The sequence below is a fragment of the Anoplopoma fimbria genome, chromosome 15 (genome assembly GCF_027596085.1).
Source record: "Anoplopoma fimbria isolate UVic2021 breed Golden Eagle Sablefish chromosome 15, Afim_UVic_2022, whole genome shotgun sequence".
NCBI classification, from domain to species: Eukaryota; Metazoa; Chordata; class Actinopteri; order Perciformes; family Anoplopomatidae; genus Anoplopoma; species Anoplopoma fimbria.
In genome coordinates this window covers 6,506,893-6,521,088 of record NC_072463.1, presented here as the reverse complement: position 1 = coordinate 6,521,088, position 14,196 = coordinate 6,506,893, and the positions used below count along the sequence as shown (strand labels likewise).

The 14,196-nt window shown below is 40.8% G+C and overlaps 1 protein-coding gene across 4 annotated transcripts in view; it reads left to right on the top strand.

The window, feature by feature from the left end:
• sash1b (SAM and SH3 domain containing 1b) overlaps positions 1–14,196 on the top strand; it is a 44,231-nt gene that overhangs the window by 27,154 nt on the left and 2,881 nt on the right. For 2 of the 4 annotated variants that reach the window (XM_054613945.1, XM_054613944.1), the window contains exons 3-17: positions 3,482–3,610; positions 3,946–3,996; positions 4,503–4,552; positions 5,892–5,932; positions 6,366–6,452; positions 6,603–6,715; positions 7,132–7,233; positions 8,375–8,507; positions 9,338–9,735; positions 10,247–10,321; positions 10,420–10,560; positions 10,659–10,791; positions 11,089–11,258; positions 11,352–11,558; positions 12,074–12,233. In XM_054613945.1, the coding sequence (XP_054469920.1) occupies positions 3,482–3,610; positions 3,946–3,996; positions 4,503–4,552; positions 5,892–5,932; positions 6,366–6,452; positions 6,603–6,715; positions 7,132–7,233; positions 8,375–8,507; positions 9,338–9,735; positions 10,247–10,321; positions 10,420–10,560; positions 10,659–10,791; positions 11,089–11,258; positions 11,352–11,558; positions 12,074–12,233 (1,990 nt within the window). Of the gene's footprint in view, positions 1–858; positions 915–3,481; positions 3,611–3,945; positions 3,997–4,502; positions 4,553–5,891; positions 5,933–6,365; positions 6,453–6,602; positions 6,716–7,131; positions 7,234–8,374; positions 8,508–9,337; positions 9,736–10,246; positions 10,322–10,419; positions 10,561–10,658; positions 10,792–11,088; positions 11,259–11,351; positions 11,559–12,073; positions 12,234–14,196 lie in introns of those variants that run through there. The other 2 variants (XM_054613947.1, XM_054613946.1) reach the window with 2 other exon arrangements.

Genomic DNA, 14,196 nt, shown 5'->3' with positions numbered 1-14,196 from the left:
TGTTTGATTGATAGATCAACTTGATTGAAAAAGTATGACGAGCTGATGTAAATATGCTAGAATAGTGGAACACAATTGTTCCCAAAAGGTGTTAGAAGAAGTTGGTCCCCGTTTGGTTTGTGTCATACAAACACAAGGACACACATGTGCTCAATAACCCAGGTCAGACAATACACATCTTTGCTTTGGTAGCTGTGTTCCTCTGATCGACAGTTGGTGGCGATAACGCATGATGAAACAGTGCTGCAAGTCTGCAGGCTAGCAAACAGGGATGAAAAAAGGAAGGAAGGGTGGAAGGAAGGAAGAAAGAAGACCGTTTACATGTAACAAAACCTTTAGTTGTTTAAAAGAAAACTTCACTGTGTATATTTTCAAATAAATAATTTGTGAAAACAACAATTTAATAATATACAAGTAAATGAATTGTGTGATGACAAAAAAATGTCATCCCACGTTTACAGACTATCAGTCTGAGGTCAGACAGCCTTCATATCAGCAGAGGGAGACATATCTGTCCAATATTCAACATTTCATCTAACAACCACACACACATCAGTGTAAAGCAGCTGCAGACATCAACATGCAGTCAAACTCTCACACAGTAAGAGGTGGTGGTTTATTTGAACACGTGAGTCAGCCAGTCTCTGTGGGCCGCAGCTGGAGAGAGGAGAGCGCCCCACCCAGCAGCACCAACGTCATATGTGGTTTGCAACTCCCCCCAACCTCCCCTCAACCAAACTCCCTCTGATTTATGCGTGCCGGACACCCCTCCCCTTCTCTTCAGGATGTATTGTCCTCCACTCACTGAACGGAGTTAACTTTCAAAACGGTGCCTTTCACTTACAGCAGTGTGGTGGAACTGAAGAGCAGCTAGTGCTGTATAGCTACTGTCGGCAGCCAGATGCCTGTTTGTGGTGAGTGTATTTATAATGTTTGCACTGGAATGTCCTATGGTTAGAGGCTGGTAGCTTATTGTAGATTCACAGGGGAACACTTTTCAATTTATATCTTGTTTCAAATGACAACGTGGTGTTGTGTCTCTTTTCCTGTTCGGTTATTTGCTTTTTGCGGTTAATGAGACTTTCATCTTATAGAAAAGCATAAACAGGTCTGTGCTTGTTCTTTTGATCTTTAGAAACATCCCTGAATACACTGTTTAAGACAACTACAATAGTGTATTGTAGTCAGTGATGTTTAGAATATGAAAACATCTGGTCAAGTAGGATCCCACTGTGACATTAAATAAGAATTAAGTTGTTAGATTGAACAGATGAATAACAAGTAAATGTGTTTGTTAAGGATTTCTAAGGTTATTTATTCAATGTGGAAAAAACCTTTTCAAAATAACCACCTCAAATGGGATGTAAACATACATACTTTTAGTTGATTTCTTTTTTTGCTAAGTCCTTTTTAGCACAATGTTGCTCTGGTACATCAGCCAGATGTGGTCTTCTGTGGAATACAGTTTCTTACAAACCTAATACTTACTTAAGTTTACAATCAGGACATTTATTATCAGAGAAATAGTTGGTCATGGTCTCATCTGAATGCTCTATACTCTTAATATTAACTTTTCTAAGTGATACAAATCATTTCCTGATACTCTATTATCCAGGTCTGGTTTCCTAAAACGGTGAGACCAGACAGAGGAACTGTAAAAACACTCATTAGACACTCAGGGCCCTGGGGGCACGTGGATCTTTTGTCTGCCTATGAGATGCTCAGCGCCTCAGAAATGTGACACCACACTCTCCTTTTCAAGCCTCTGTGGTTGCTGTCTCATGCTGCAGTTTTTGGCTTGGAGACCCATTAATTAGGAGACAGAGGGAAATATAAAGCACGCAGGAATATTTTCCCCAATCGCCCATTTTGTAAAGAATCGTCGGCCTGAGAATTGTTCATTAGTTTACATTAATGTGTGACGGCGATGTAAACGTGCAGCGTGTCTAATAAGCACTCAGGGCGATGCTATATCATGTGGCCTGGTCACAATAGGCTGTTTATGTGTATCAGTGGCAGTCTGAGGCGAGAGAGCGACTGCAGCCAGGCACAGTTCAGAACTCCTCGGTTGGCCTCGTCTCTTGACTGTATGAACAGCAGCCAGATTTTCAGGCCTTTTTTCGACCCGGGGGCATGTCATTTACCAAATGAATGGCCCTCTTTTCTGGACAGTTGAGCCAGTCACAGTCTATCATGCCACGAGACAAGTGAGCCCACAGTATTACTTTTCACTGCAGAGGACTGTTTTCAGCGGGCACATTTGCATACCTTCAGGGTAAAGCATGAATGAAGCATAATAATAATTGTAATAATCATGTGTGAAACAGTTTTTGGACAGAGTGGATGGCTGTTATCAGACACAGCTTGTATTCGTCTGTTCAGTCTTAGCTGGTGACTTCTTGTATGTTGTCTTTCATTATTGTCATTGTCATGAATGATTCACGCCACCTCACTGCTCTGCACTTACTGTATGATAGAAGTTTTTATTCATTCACACAGTGGGAGAAAATGGTAATACAATAAGTTTAAGCATACTCTAATCATTACAGATATTGATATGTTTTTTCAAGATGAAAATATTTGGTCCTAACATATAACATCAGCTGAAAACATGAACATTTTGGATATGAATCTGAACTATTTGTTTGCTATGCTGATATCAAACAAAATCTAGGCCGCATTTTGTTTTCTCAAAAATATTGCAAATGAAAATGTGTTTATTACGAATGTGACACTTGGAGCGACGTGACTGCAGGCTTCTCTACTTTATTTAGACAGTCAACAGAATTTGATCAGCAAATGTAGCATTATTGAGGGTTGCTCCTGCACCAAATAATCCAATGTGTTTTACAGTTATCGGGTTCAAAACTAGGGCTAACCCGCTGAGAAGGAAACCATCCCCATGTGTTGATTGTGGTCCAAAAGGTCACTAGGTCATCAAACTCAGCAAAAATTCTCTCAAATGATTTATTCTTCCTGAATGGCAGAACGCACATAATTCCAGGTAACACAATTGTAGGAAACTTAAAAAAGGGGTTACATCCAGGAGGACAAAGAATCATCTGACTGAGTGACTCTCCTTCTTGGGATTTATGGTAGACTGAACCGTGGCCTCTTGAGTCGACTCTTGGTGACTGTTGTAGAGCCGAGTGAGAGTCGTAGCTGCGTCACACGGTGCTTCCTCCGGTCAGGGGGTCAGACATGAGGAGGGCTGAGGAGGTGGAGGGGGTTGCTGGGCAGGAAGACAACCAACTGAAGACAGGAGCAATATCACAGCTGGATGTCTCTGATACATTTGCTCTGCTGGTGCTTTATCTCAGTGTTTCCTGGCTGTCTGTTTTGCTGGTGACCGTACTAAAAGCTTGAAACAATAGATTTAATCGTCAAAGCTGTCGGTGTTTACAGTGTTTGCCTGCTGTCCTTTTCCTGGTCTGTGGTCATATCTGTGTGAGTGTTTTAAATGCCTCTTTATCTCCTTCAGGATGGCTCAGGGGGGAACTTTGATGACCTGGCTCAGGAGTATTCTCAGTACTACGGCACCTCCCTCAGCGACGTGTGTGAAAGGATGGAGGAGATACGGAAACGCAAAGTAGTGCAAGATGCAGAGATGGTAAACAATTCTATTAATCTATTCTCTTATCAGTTTAAACCTTAGGTCATCAAAAAATGTAATATTTCAGCATTACATTTTTTTTTTTTCTGCTTTTATCAGCCGTTAGATTGCAGATGAAAACATTGATGCTGTACATAAATATTTTGAAATTCAGATATGTTCAAGCACCTGTTGGTAGTGAAGTAACTGTAAAGGTCTGTGACACATAACTGTTTACCGGTGTTATTCCGTAATGTGGGAAGGCCGATTCAGTCAGATGAATATTATTTCTATTTCTGTGTTATGATGACACTATAATTTACTTTTCCGTTTCCCCTGCCTGTGTGTTTCAGGGAACAGTTGACTCAGCGGCCACATCATTGCAGCTTCGCTCTCAGATCCAGGTGAGTGTCCAGTTCAGAGTGTGTCAGACCCCAGGAGAAGGGAACTTCCTCTATGTGCATTAGCACACGGGCTGATGAGAGGCAATGGAATTATCATCCTCAGCAAAAAAGTATTGTAATAAAAAGTATAATTTGACTGAGTGGGATGCAGAGAGCTGGTCTTGAAACTGTCTTTTTATGCTCCGGAATACTTCTTAAACAATGTGAATAGTGGTATACGCGGGTTTGTTACTACCAAATTACAACTTTTGTATTGCAAAAGTGCAACAAATTACAAAGAAATACCTGAAATTCCTCTTTTGTTAACTTTCAATTCAGTCTGTATAAGCTATTTTGTCTGCCAAATGTTTTTAATGCTTTCCTTGAAGGAAAATGCTATAATTTTAATGTACTTGTTCCTACGAAAATATAACTATATCAAAACATGTGCCTTTCTAAACCAGTTGTTAATTGAAACACTACGGCTGTACTGTATTGAAAGTGACGCTTTCTTTCATCTCCATAAGGAATCCCTTGGACTCAGCAGTACGACGTCCACACCAGAGACTGAAAGAAGGTAAGAAAAATCCCAATAATAACTTTTTTTTCCAAAATGAAAGCTGTAAATTCACAACTTTAGTATTTTAATGTTAATTAGGCAAAAGAAATGCTCGGAATCCTTTAATATCTGGGGTGAAGCAGCCGTAAGAACAGAGACAGATGGGATTCAAGGGACAATTAATAGATTAATTAAACATTTTAAAAGATATTAATAAATATGGCTGGGACTATTATTTTGCCCAGATAGTGTGTAGTGTTGTGGTGTTACAGACTACACTACGATTCATTTAATGTAAGTCATATTAACAGACTACACAAATAACATTTAATATAAATCATTTCACTTTTGGAAGCTGAACTGGGATCACTCCGCCTGTTTTATCTCTGTGTCACTCTGAGGACACAAATCTTTCCTCTGCTTCCTGCTGCCCTCCAGTCACATTTATGAAGCATTAGTCTGTCACCTATAAACTTCCTTCCTTCTCTCCATTGTTTCTTTTGAGGGATTTCATAGATTAGTCATAGTTGGTCATGAATAGATGTTGATGACTAATGATAAAGCAACAAATTGATTTGATTAAGATGGTTGAAATTGAGCAATCGACATATTTTTATGGATTTTGTTGTAGTAAGAATTAGGCATGTATTAATAAAGAACCTAAGCACAGGATTCATTGGAAACATACACTGCCCCCTAGTGGGACAAGTAACTAATAATGCTGGAGGAAACTGATGACCACCAACATCAGAAATGCATTTTAATGACTTAACAGTATTATTTTTACTCCAAAGTAAAAAGTACAGGTCTGATCTGCAAACTCATACGCTGATTCACCAGCAACAAGTGTCAACTGAGAGAGAGACAGTTATAGAAAACAAACAGCCCAGAGAGATGAAGAGTGAGAGGCAGACAGACAGAGAGAGAGAGGTAGAGAGAGAGAGAGAGAGAGAGAGGGAGGGTGAAAGTGTGCAGGGAATGCAGAGGCCGCGTTAGTGCTGCTGCTGCTGCAAAACCCTGACTGGACATGAAAAAGGATCCATTGTTCCTGCGATGGCCGTAGAGCACTGACCTCTGTTCATCAGCCAAGAGCAGCCAGCCTCTCTCCTCTGTTTTGACTACTTTGATTTCCCTTCACTAAGATGCTAGTGTCATGAGGAATAGTGCGCTTTTGTGAACTTTTTTTTTTTTTTAATCTGACGCAAGTGGAGAGGATAAAAAGGACATGTTAAGGGAGATGGTGGGATAGAAGGGAAGATGAAGAAAATAACTTTGACAAACAGGTACTGTTCTGTTCAGGGCTTTTACTCCACGTTTGAACTCTTCAAATTAAGGTAATATTTTGTTTTGTTTTCAGGTTTCCTGTGCACAAATCTAGCTCTGATGATGGATCAGGGGGTAGGTTGAAGCTTTATATGATTGTTTTATTACATGCATTTTACACTTAACTCTTCATTGTAAATACATTCAGATTGTTGTATATTTGCACAGCCCTTTAACATCAAAAATTTGCATACTCTCAAAGCAGAAAAAATACTTTTAAATAATAATTGTATGTGTGGTAGGAGGTGATTTTAATCGAGCACATTTCTTCTTTGTTGGTAGTACTTTGAGTGACTCTCTTTAAACAAAAAAAAATCTCCTTTATGTTTGTATTATGAGTATATTGTAACCCAGAGCATAACCTAATATTTAGTTTGTTAATTTAGTGCAAGTGCTGGAGTTATTAATTGTTTGCCTATAATTTGGATTTTACTGTTTATTTTTGTGGGGATGCTGTTTATATTTTTTTACCCTGCACTAAATTAAAAGGAATCGTTGTACTTTATAGGAAAATGGGATGGAAAGAGAAAGAGCAAGTCTTTTTGGCAGAGTTTTCGAAAGTCACAGAAAGGAGTGGTGCGTCAGATTTCAAAAGGTATGTTCAGTCAATAACACTAAAGAAGGAAATGATGTATGTAGGATTGATCATCAAGTTAAAGTTAATTTTTTTTTTTATTAAATGCCTTATTAAAGCAGTCCGTTGTGTTTAGTCCTGTCAGCTGACATCCCTTCTTTTACTTGACAGGTGATGACGTTGGTTTTGTGGCCAGTGAAATCACCATGAGTGATGAAGAGCGTATCCAGCTGATGATGATGGTGAAGGAGAATATGATCTCTATAGAGGAAGCCTTGGCACGGGTATGATGTCATGCATCCCAAAACTCTCCTCACCTCAGAGATGCTGTGTTTTCTTCTTTTCATCAACTTTAACAGTAAATGTTGCAGATGAAATTGATCAAGACTTTGACATCTGACCTTTTGAAGCCAAAATTTATTTTAAAAAATGTAGTTGGGTTCATGTAATAAAATATATATATTTTGCTAAATGTTAATGCATAAAAAAAGGGACTGATGATGTATCCAACAGTTTGCTGCTTGGCAAAGTTTACAGAATGTTTAGCCTAGTGAAAGAAACGACATTCTAATGTAGGCATATGGTAAAAACATTGTTTTATCTCCATGAAGAAAATACATTCCTTTTTGTGGTCCAGCTGTTCAAGGATAAATAACACATCAGCTAACTAAATAATGAACGTGTTCATCTTTTTCTGCAGCTGAAGGAGTTTGAAGTACAAAACAGACAGACGTGCAGGTCCGATCCCACAGAATGGACCGATCCCTCCAGTCCCACCACAAATGAGTCATTCAACTGCAACGTAAGTCTCTAAGCTCCCGGTCTGAGGCATCTTGGTCGCTTTTTAACGTTGAATCACAACTTGAGGCAGTGTGTTGTGCATGAGGGCCTCCGATCTACCCGTGCCAAGGCTGCTGAGCTGTTGACAGCGACTCTCTCTTTGCTTCTGTCCCTGTCCTGACGATGAACCGGGGGCCCTCTAAAGCCCTTCAGCTCAGGGCCCTCTCCCAACTGCAGGGCACTGGGCAGACTTCTATTCATCCCTGTCAAAGCGCTAACCCCCTATTGTGCTGCAGTGAGCGGCTGGATTCAGCACAGGGCCCGGTTATGCAGGCCACAGCTCTTTTATGCATGCGCGAGGTGATTAGGGGCTCAGATTCAGGGCACATTTTTCAGATTGGTCTGGATGGCCTGACTATTTTTCTTTGGTGTGTGTGTGTGTGTGTGTGTGTGTGTGTGTGTGTGTGTGTGTGTGTGTGTGTGTGTGTGTGTGTGTGTGTGTGTGTGTGTGTGTGTGTGTGTGTGTGTGTGTGTGTGTGTGTGTGTGTGTGTGTGTGTGTGTGTGTGTGTGTGTGTGTGTGTGTGTGTGTAATCTGCTTTCATTTTGTCTTTGCACGTCTATTCTGGTATGTTCATACCACTCATGTTTTGGTCAGCACACTAAAAAACCTCAACATCTGTGACCAGACTCTTAAAGCGTACCACCGACTTTTATCACTACCCATCATTTCATGTGAAGGTTTAGGTGATTTCCAAGTATCTAGTTTTTTGTTTTACGATGAATAGAGAAAGCCTTTTCTAGTGTGTTGCGATGCAGAGCATATGAGAGAGCTATTTACAAGAGCATTGGTGTCATCACTGTGGTTTCCAACCACATGTTTATATTAAGCTACAAGTCGCTTCTACAGAATGCTCAGCAGGTAGCATCTGCACGCACACAGCTCACAAACCTTATTGTTTGATACAAGCAGAGAACAATTATTTAAAAAGGTCTTGCAATGTCCGAGCTCATGTACTACATCTAAGTAAAAAAAGATATCTCCTTTATAATCCAAAATAGTTGGCCTTATAGTCGACTGCGTACAGACCTGTTGTGTTAATTTATCATTTCTCTTGTGTAAATGTTTTCTGTGATTAAGATTCTCTCTGGTCTCTCCTATCAGCCTTGTGACCTGTCAGACAATGAACAAGAGGAATCTGTGACGTTCAGGAGACTCCATAAACTGGTCAACTCAACCCGGAAGGTGAAGAAGAAGCTGATCAGAATTGACGAGTCTAAGAGGCCTGGAGCGGAGGGTACTGAAACCATCTGACTTTATCTCATGAAGCCCAAGACGATGTGGCAGCCTTCGTTGTTGTCTTTGTAGAAATTCCTGAATTGTGCACCTTTTCACTGTCCTATGTGATGCTACTTGATCAAAAGTGCAAGAGAAGTTGCAGTTTTTATGCAGGTGAAAGTTATGAGTTAGTATCTTTAAGTGCAGCCAAGATGTAAAAACTAGCAGGTGTTCACAGTGTAAACATACTTTGTTTATAAAGAGGAACACCACAATGCTGAATGTGACGCAGAGTCTGGAGAAAATATCAGTAATTGTGCTCGATCTAATTACTGTTTGACTAAGAATGTGTGCTGCAATAACAGTATTTACTGTGTGTTTTCACTAGTTGTGTAGTCTATGTGAATATATGTTTTGAAGAATATGCCTTTTTCTTTGCTCTGAAATAGCTTGTAGACTATGGGACACTGCAACACAACATAAAACACATTCAAATTGGGGACAATACAGACTTTTGGTTGGATCTGGAGCTCATGCATCTATATGATCCAATGATCTGTGAAAGCTCTAAGATAATTTTCACCTTCATAAGAAGAAGAATTGAACAGAAAGAAATCAGCAATCAAGTTAATGCATCGAAATTGAAAAAAAAAGACAATTTAATTGGATATTTTACTAGACTGATCTGCAGTTGATATGATGACAAGCTGAAACCTGATATTTAATTAAAAGTCCAACCTTATTCTTAATCAAATCTTAAACTTGAGTGTTTCTTTACATTTTACTTTATTATATTGACATTGTAATGAGTTTTTAACTTTCCTCCTTTCTCCTCTTTCTACCCTCCAGAGAGCTTAATGATAGATGGTCTTGATTTTGGAGATGCCAGCGCCTCCCTGTACTCGGGTGTGCAGAAGAAGCTTTCTGTTTGCCCCGTGGACTCCCTGGCTTCAGCTCTGCGGGACCAGCTCACCTATGACAGGGACTCCGACAGCCTGACCACCTCCCCCTCCTCCAGCAGCCTGGACACCTGCAGCAGCCAGAAGATCTTCCAGGCCTTAAGCAAGTGTGGAAGCCCTGTTCATCAGGAGACAAGTGTAGCAGTGGAGGTGAGGGAGGCAGGTGAAGGCAGTGGCTCTTCCTTTTCTGAAATGGAGGGTAGCAATAATGAGGAACCCAAACTTGCTCGCTCAGTGACCGATGGAGAGCTCCGTCACCGGATCCTCAGCCCGCTCAGCCAACATGGGGTGAGTAGTGAGGACATAGCAGCCTGTGTGGGAGATTTCGGAGATTGTTATTTGGCAAATGGTGCATGTCTAAAACTGGTGCATGTTTAAAACTGCTGAATAAATATATTCTGCAAACGCACTCCAGTCGTCCCATCAACTCCAAACCAAACTGATATCAATCAGCATTATGCAACCATGCACTGTTTATAGTCCAAACCAGGTTTAGAGTCAGTAATAGGTGACTTCTTCAGGGAATAATAGAGGCCATCCTGTTCTTTTTGTATAATACTGTCAGCTGTTTTATTTGTCGGTGGTTCTGAGAAATTGTTTGTATTTTCCCCTCGTGGTATCTGTAGCAACCTAACCTGCTGCAGGAACTCACATGCCACCTCTTTAATCTTAAAAATAACTCAAATGGTAGCTGCAATAGGTGGCTGGATGTCTGACCTCATTGTACTCAGCAAGGAAACCCCCAACTTCACTTACATCTCTGCTTATGAGTGTCCTGGTTTTTGTTTATTTGATACAGAGGGCTTGTAGCTTTGGAGGTTTTGACCTGACCAACCGCTCACTGCATGGGGTCACCTCTAACAGCGACAACATCGTAAGTAGCCGTCTTTCTTCCTGAATTTTCATACACTGGATCAAAATATATAGTTTGTTTATTTGCCTATTTTCTTCCTTTTTTTGTTTGTACATTAGAATAAAGATGGAGATGGTGTGAGAGATCCCGTTAAGTCTCCAACAACATCTCGTATCTCCCTCGGCAAAAAAGTAAAGTCTGTGAGAGAAACTATGAGAAAACACATGTCGAAGAGATACCACTGTTCTCTCTCCGAACAGGTATTTACAGTCAGTAAAATGCATTATATCTGTCAGCGGTACTAGTTAATGTTTGTGAAGCATAAGTAATATTTTTTTTTTCCTTCTCTGTGTTGTAGTCAAGCCCCGACCGCATATCCAGCTGCCCTCACTCACCTCCGACGGACTCTGACTCTTTGGAGAAACCCAAACTGAAGCCAGGAGGGTCTGTGGAAAGCCTAAGGAGTTCCCTCAGCGGACAAAGTTCCATGAGTAAGTCTCTTTACAATGTGTATGAGCCGGATCTGGGTGTAGTGCAAATAATTCTCAGTGTTTGTTTTAAGATGACCTTGGAACACCAGATGTGTGGTGTTTATCAGAAAAGTGCTTCATGGTCATCATTCAGCTTTAGAGATAGTCTAAACCTCCTGGTCTTATTGTATCTTTCAGTGTGGATAAATGTGTAACATCTGGCGCTTCGGTCAGACATTAAAAATATTTTTCAAATACTAAGAGTCTTGTGGTGTTGAAATGGCTCAGCTGTTTAGTTTTTTTGGGTGGTTTGTGTAGGTGGTCAAACTGTTGGCACAACTGACTCCTCCAACAGCAACAGAGAGAGTGTGAAGTCTGAGGACGGGGAGGAGGATGAGCTGCCTTACCGCGGACCCTTTTGTGGACGCGCTCTAGTTCATACTGACTTCACCCCCAGTCCCTACGACACAGACTCGCTCAAACTTAAGGTATGACCACGTTATTATTAAACCAGTAAATTATAAGTCATGTAGGGATCGTATCTTACAAGAAACTGAAGCTCCGCTGGTCTTGTCTTGCAGAGCGGAGACGTCATCGATGTCATTAGTAAGCCTCCGATGGGTACATGGATGGGGATGCTCAACGGTAAAGTCGGAACCTTCAAGTTCATTTATGTGGATGTCCTGAATGAAGAGGAGGTGAAGCCCAAAAAGACACGCAGGAGGAGGAAGGCTCGGCAACCCAAACCCACCTCTGTAGAGGAGCTCCTTGATCGCATCAACCTCAAAGTAATAATCTAACTACATTATCAAAATCTGGAGGTGGAGGAATTTTACATGACTCAAACAAGGCATAACTTTGCCTTTTGTCATCAAAACAACTACGGATGTTTTTAATAAACAGATGACATTGTCAGGCATTAATTAAATCGGTCCTAGCTGTGTTTAAAGTACTGCTTGCCAAGATTTGGATGAGAACATTGAAAACACTCATGTCTGTGTGCTATATATAAACCTAAAAACAGGCGACGGTTAGCTTAGCTTACAGTAGCATGAAGACTGAAAAAAAGCTTGCCTTGCTCTATAAAATAATTTAAAACTATTCCTTCAAAAATAGAGTAAAGATAAAAAAACATTTGAAAAATAAAATAAAGATGCTGATTACTGATTATTTGAGTTACAAGGTTTGGAAATATGAGAAACCACTTTTTTGCAGTTCTGAAATTGTGCATGGTCGAATTAATACATTCTTCTAGGTTTTGTATTAACCTGTTTGTGCATAATCCACCCTCCCCTCTCCACAGGAGCATCTTCCCACATTCCTTTTTAACGGCTATGAGGATCTGGACACATTCAAGTTGTTGGAGGAGGAGGACCTGGATGAGCTGAACATCAGAGACCCCCAACACAGAGCTGTGCTGCTCACCGCTGTGGAGCTGCTGCAGGAGTATGATGGTGGGTCAGGTAGCTAACACAGTGTTATAACTCACCTGAGCACTACATAAGACTCAAGACACATCAATATTATCTACCATGTAGAGACACATTTAATAATATTCATACAAGATTAAAAATGTTTATACAAAACGTTTAATTCTTCTTAACAAAGTAACAATCACTTATTAGTAAAAGTATGGAATACAGAAAACCCTGCAAAGGTAGCCACATTAGGTTACTATTAATTACTATGTACAGTGGGTACGGAAAGTATTCAGACCCCTTTAAATTTTTCACCCATTGTTTCATTGCAGCCATTTGCTAAAATCGAAAAAGTTCATTTTTTTTCGCATTAATGTACACTCAGCAACCCATCTTGACAGAAAAAAACAGAAATGTAGAAATTTTTGCAAATTTATTAAAAAAGAAAAACTGCTGACCCTATGCTCAGTATTGAGTAGAAGCACCCTTTTGAGCTAGTACAGCCATGAGTCTTCTTGGGAATGATGCAACAAGTGTCTCACACCTGGATTTGGGGATCCTCTGCCATTCTTCCTTGCAGATCCTCTCCAGTTCTGTCAGGTTGGATGGTGAACGTTGGTGGACAGCCATTTTCAGGTCTCTCCAGAGATGCTCAATTGGGTTTAGGTCAGGGCTCTGGCTGGGCCAGTCAAGAATGGTCACAGACTTGTTCCGAAGCCACTCCTTTGTTATTTTAGCTGTGTGCTTCGGGTCATTGTCTTGTTGGAAGGTGAACCTTCGGCCCAGTCTGAGGTTCTGAGCACTCTGGAGGAGGTTTTCTTCCAGGATATCTCTGTACTTGGCCGCATTCATCTTTCCTTCAATTGCAACCAGTCGTCCTGTCCCTGCAGCTGAAAAACACCCCCATAGCATGATGCTGCCACCACCATGTTTCACTGTTGGGATTGTATTGGGCAGGTGATGAGCAGTGCCTGGTTTTCTCCACACATACCGCTTAGAATTAACGCCAAAAAGTTCAATCTTGGTCTCATCAGACCAGAGAATCTTATTTCTCATAGTTTGGGAGTCCTCCATGTGTTTTTTGGCAAACTCTATGCAGGCTTTCATATGTCTTGCACTGAGGAGAGGCTTCCGTCGGGCCACTCTGCCATAAAGCCCCGACTGGTGGAGGGCTGCAGTGATAGTTGACTTTGTGGAACTTTCTCCCATCTCCCTACTGCATCTCTGGAGCTCAGCCACAGTGATCTTTGGGTTCTTCTTTACCTCTCTCACCAAGGCTCTTCTCCCACGATTGCTCAGTTTGGCTGGACGGCCAGGTCTAGGAAGAGTTCTGGTCATCCCATACTTCTTCCATTTAAGGATTATGGAGGCCACTGTGCTCTTAGGAACCTTGAGTGCTGCAGAAATTCTTTTGTAACCTTGGCCAGATCTGTGCCTTGCCACAATTCTGTCTCTGAGCTCCTTGGGCAGTTCCTTCGACCTCATGATTCTCATTTGTTCTGACATGCACTGTGAGCTGTAAGGTCTTATATAGACAGGTGTGTGCCTTTCCTAATCAAGTCCAATCAGTTTAATTAAACACAGCTGGACTCCAATGAAGGAGTAGAACCATCTCAAGGAGGATCAGAAGAAATGGACAGCATGTGAGTTAAATATGAGTGTCACAGCAAAGGGTCTGAATACTTATGACCATGTGATATTTCAGTTTTTCTTTTTTAATAAATTTGCAAAAATTTCTACATTTTTTTCTGTCAAGATGGGTTGCTGAGTGTACATTAATGCGAAAAAAAATGAACTTTTTCGATTTTAGCAAATGGCTGCAATGAAACAAAGAGTGAAAAATTTAAAGGGGTCTGAATACTTTCCGTACCCACTGTATACTGAATATATTTGTGATATATCTGTGAAGGTTAGTTTCAAATAGCGACTGCTGTCTGTCCCAGAGCAAAGTTCCCCAGCAGCTTTCACTTGAGATCAGAAGATGTGACTTTCTGCCCCTGTTGGTGGT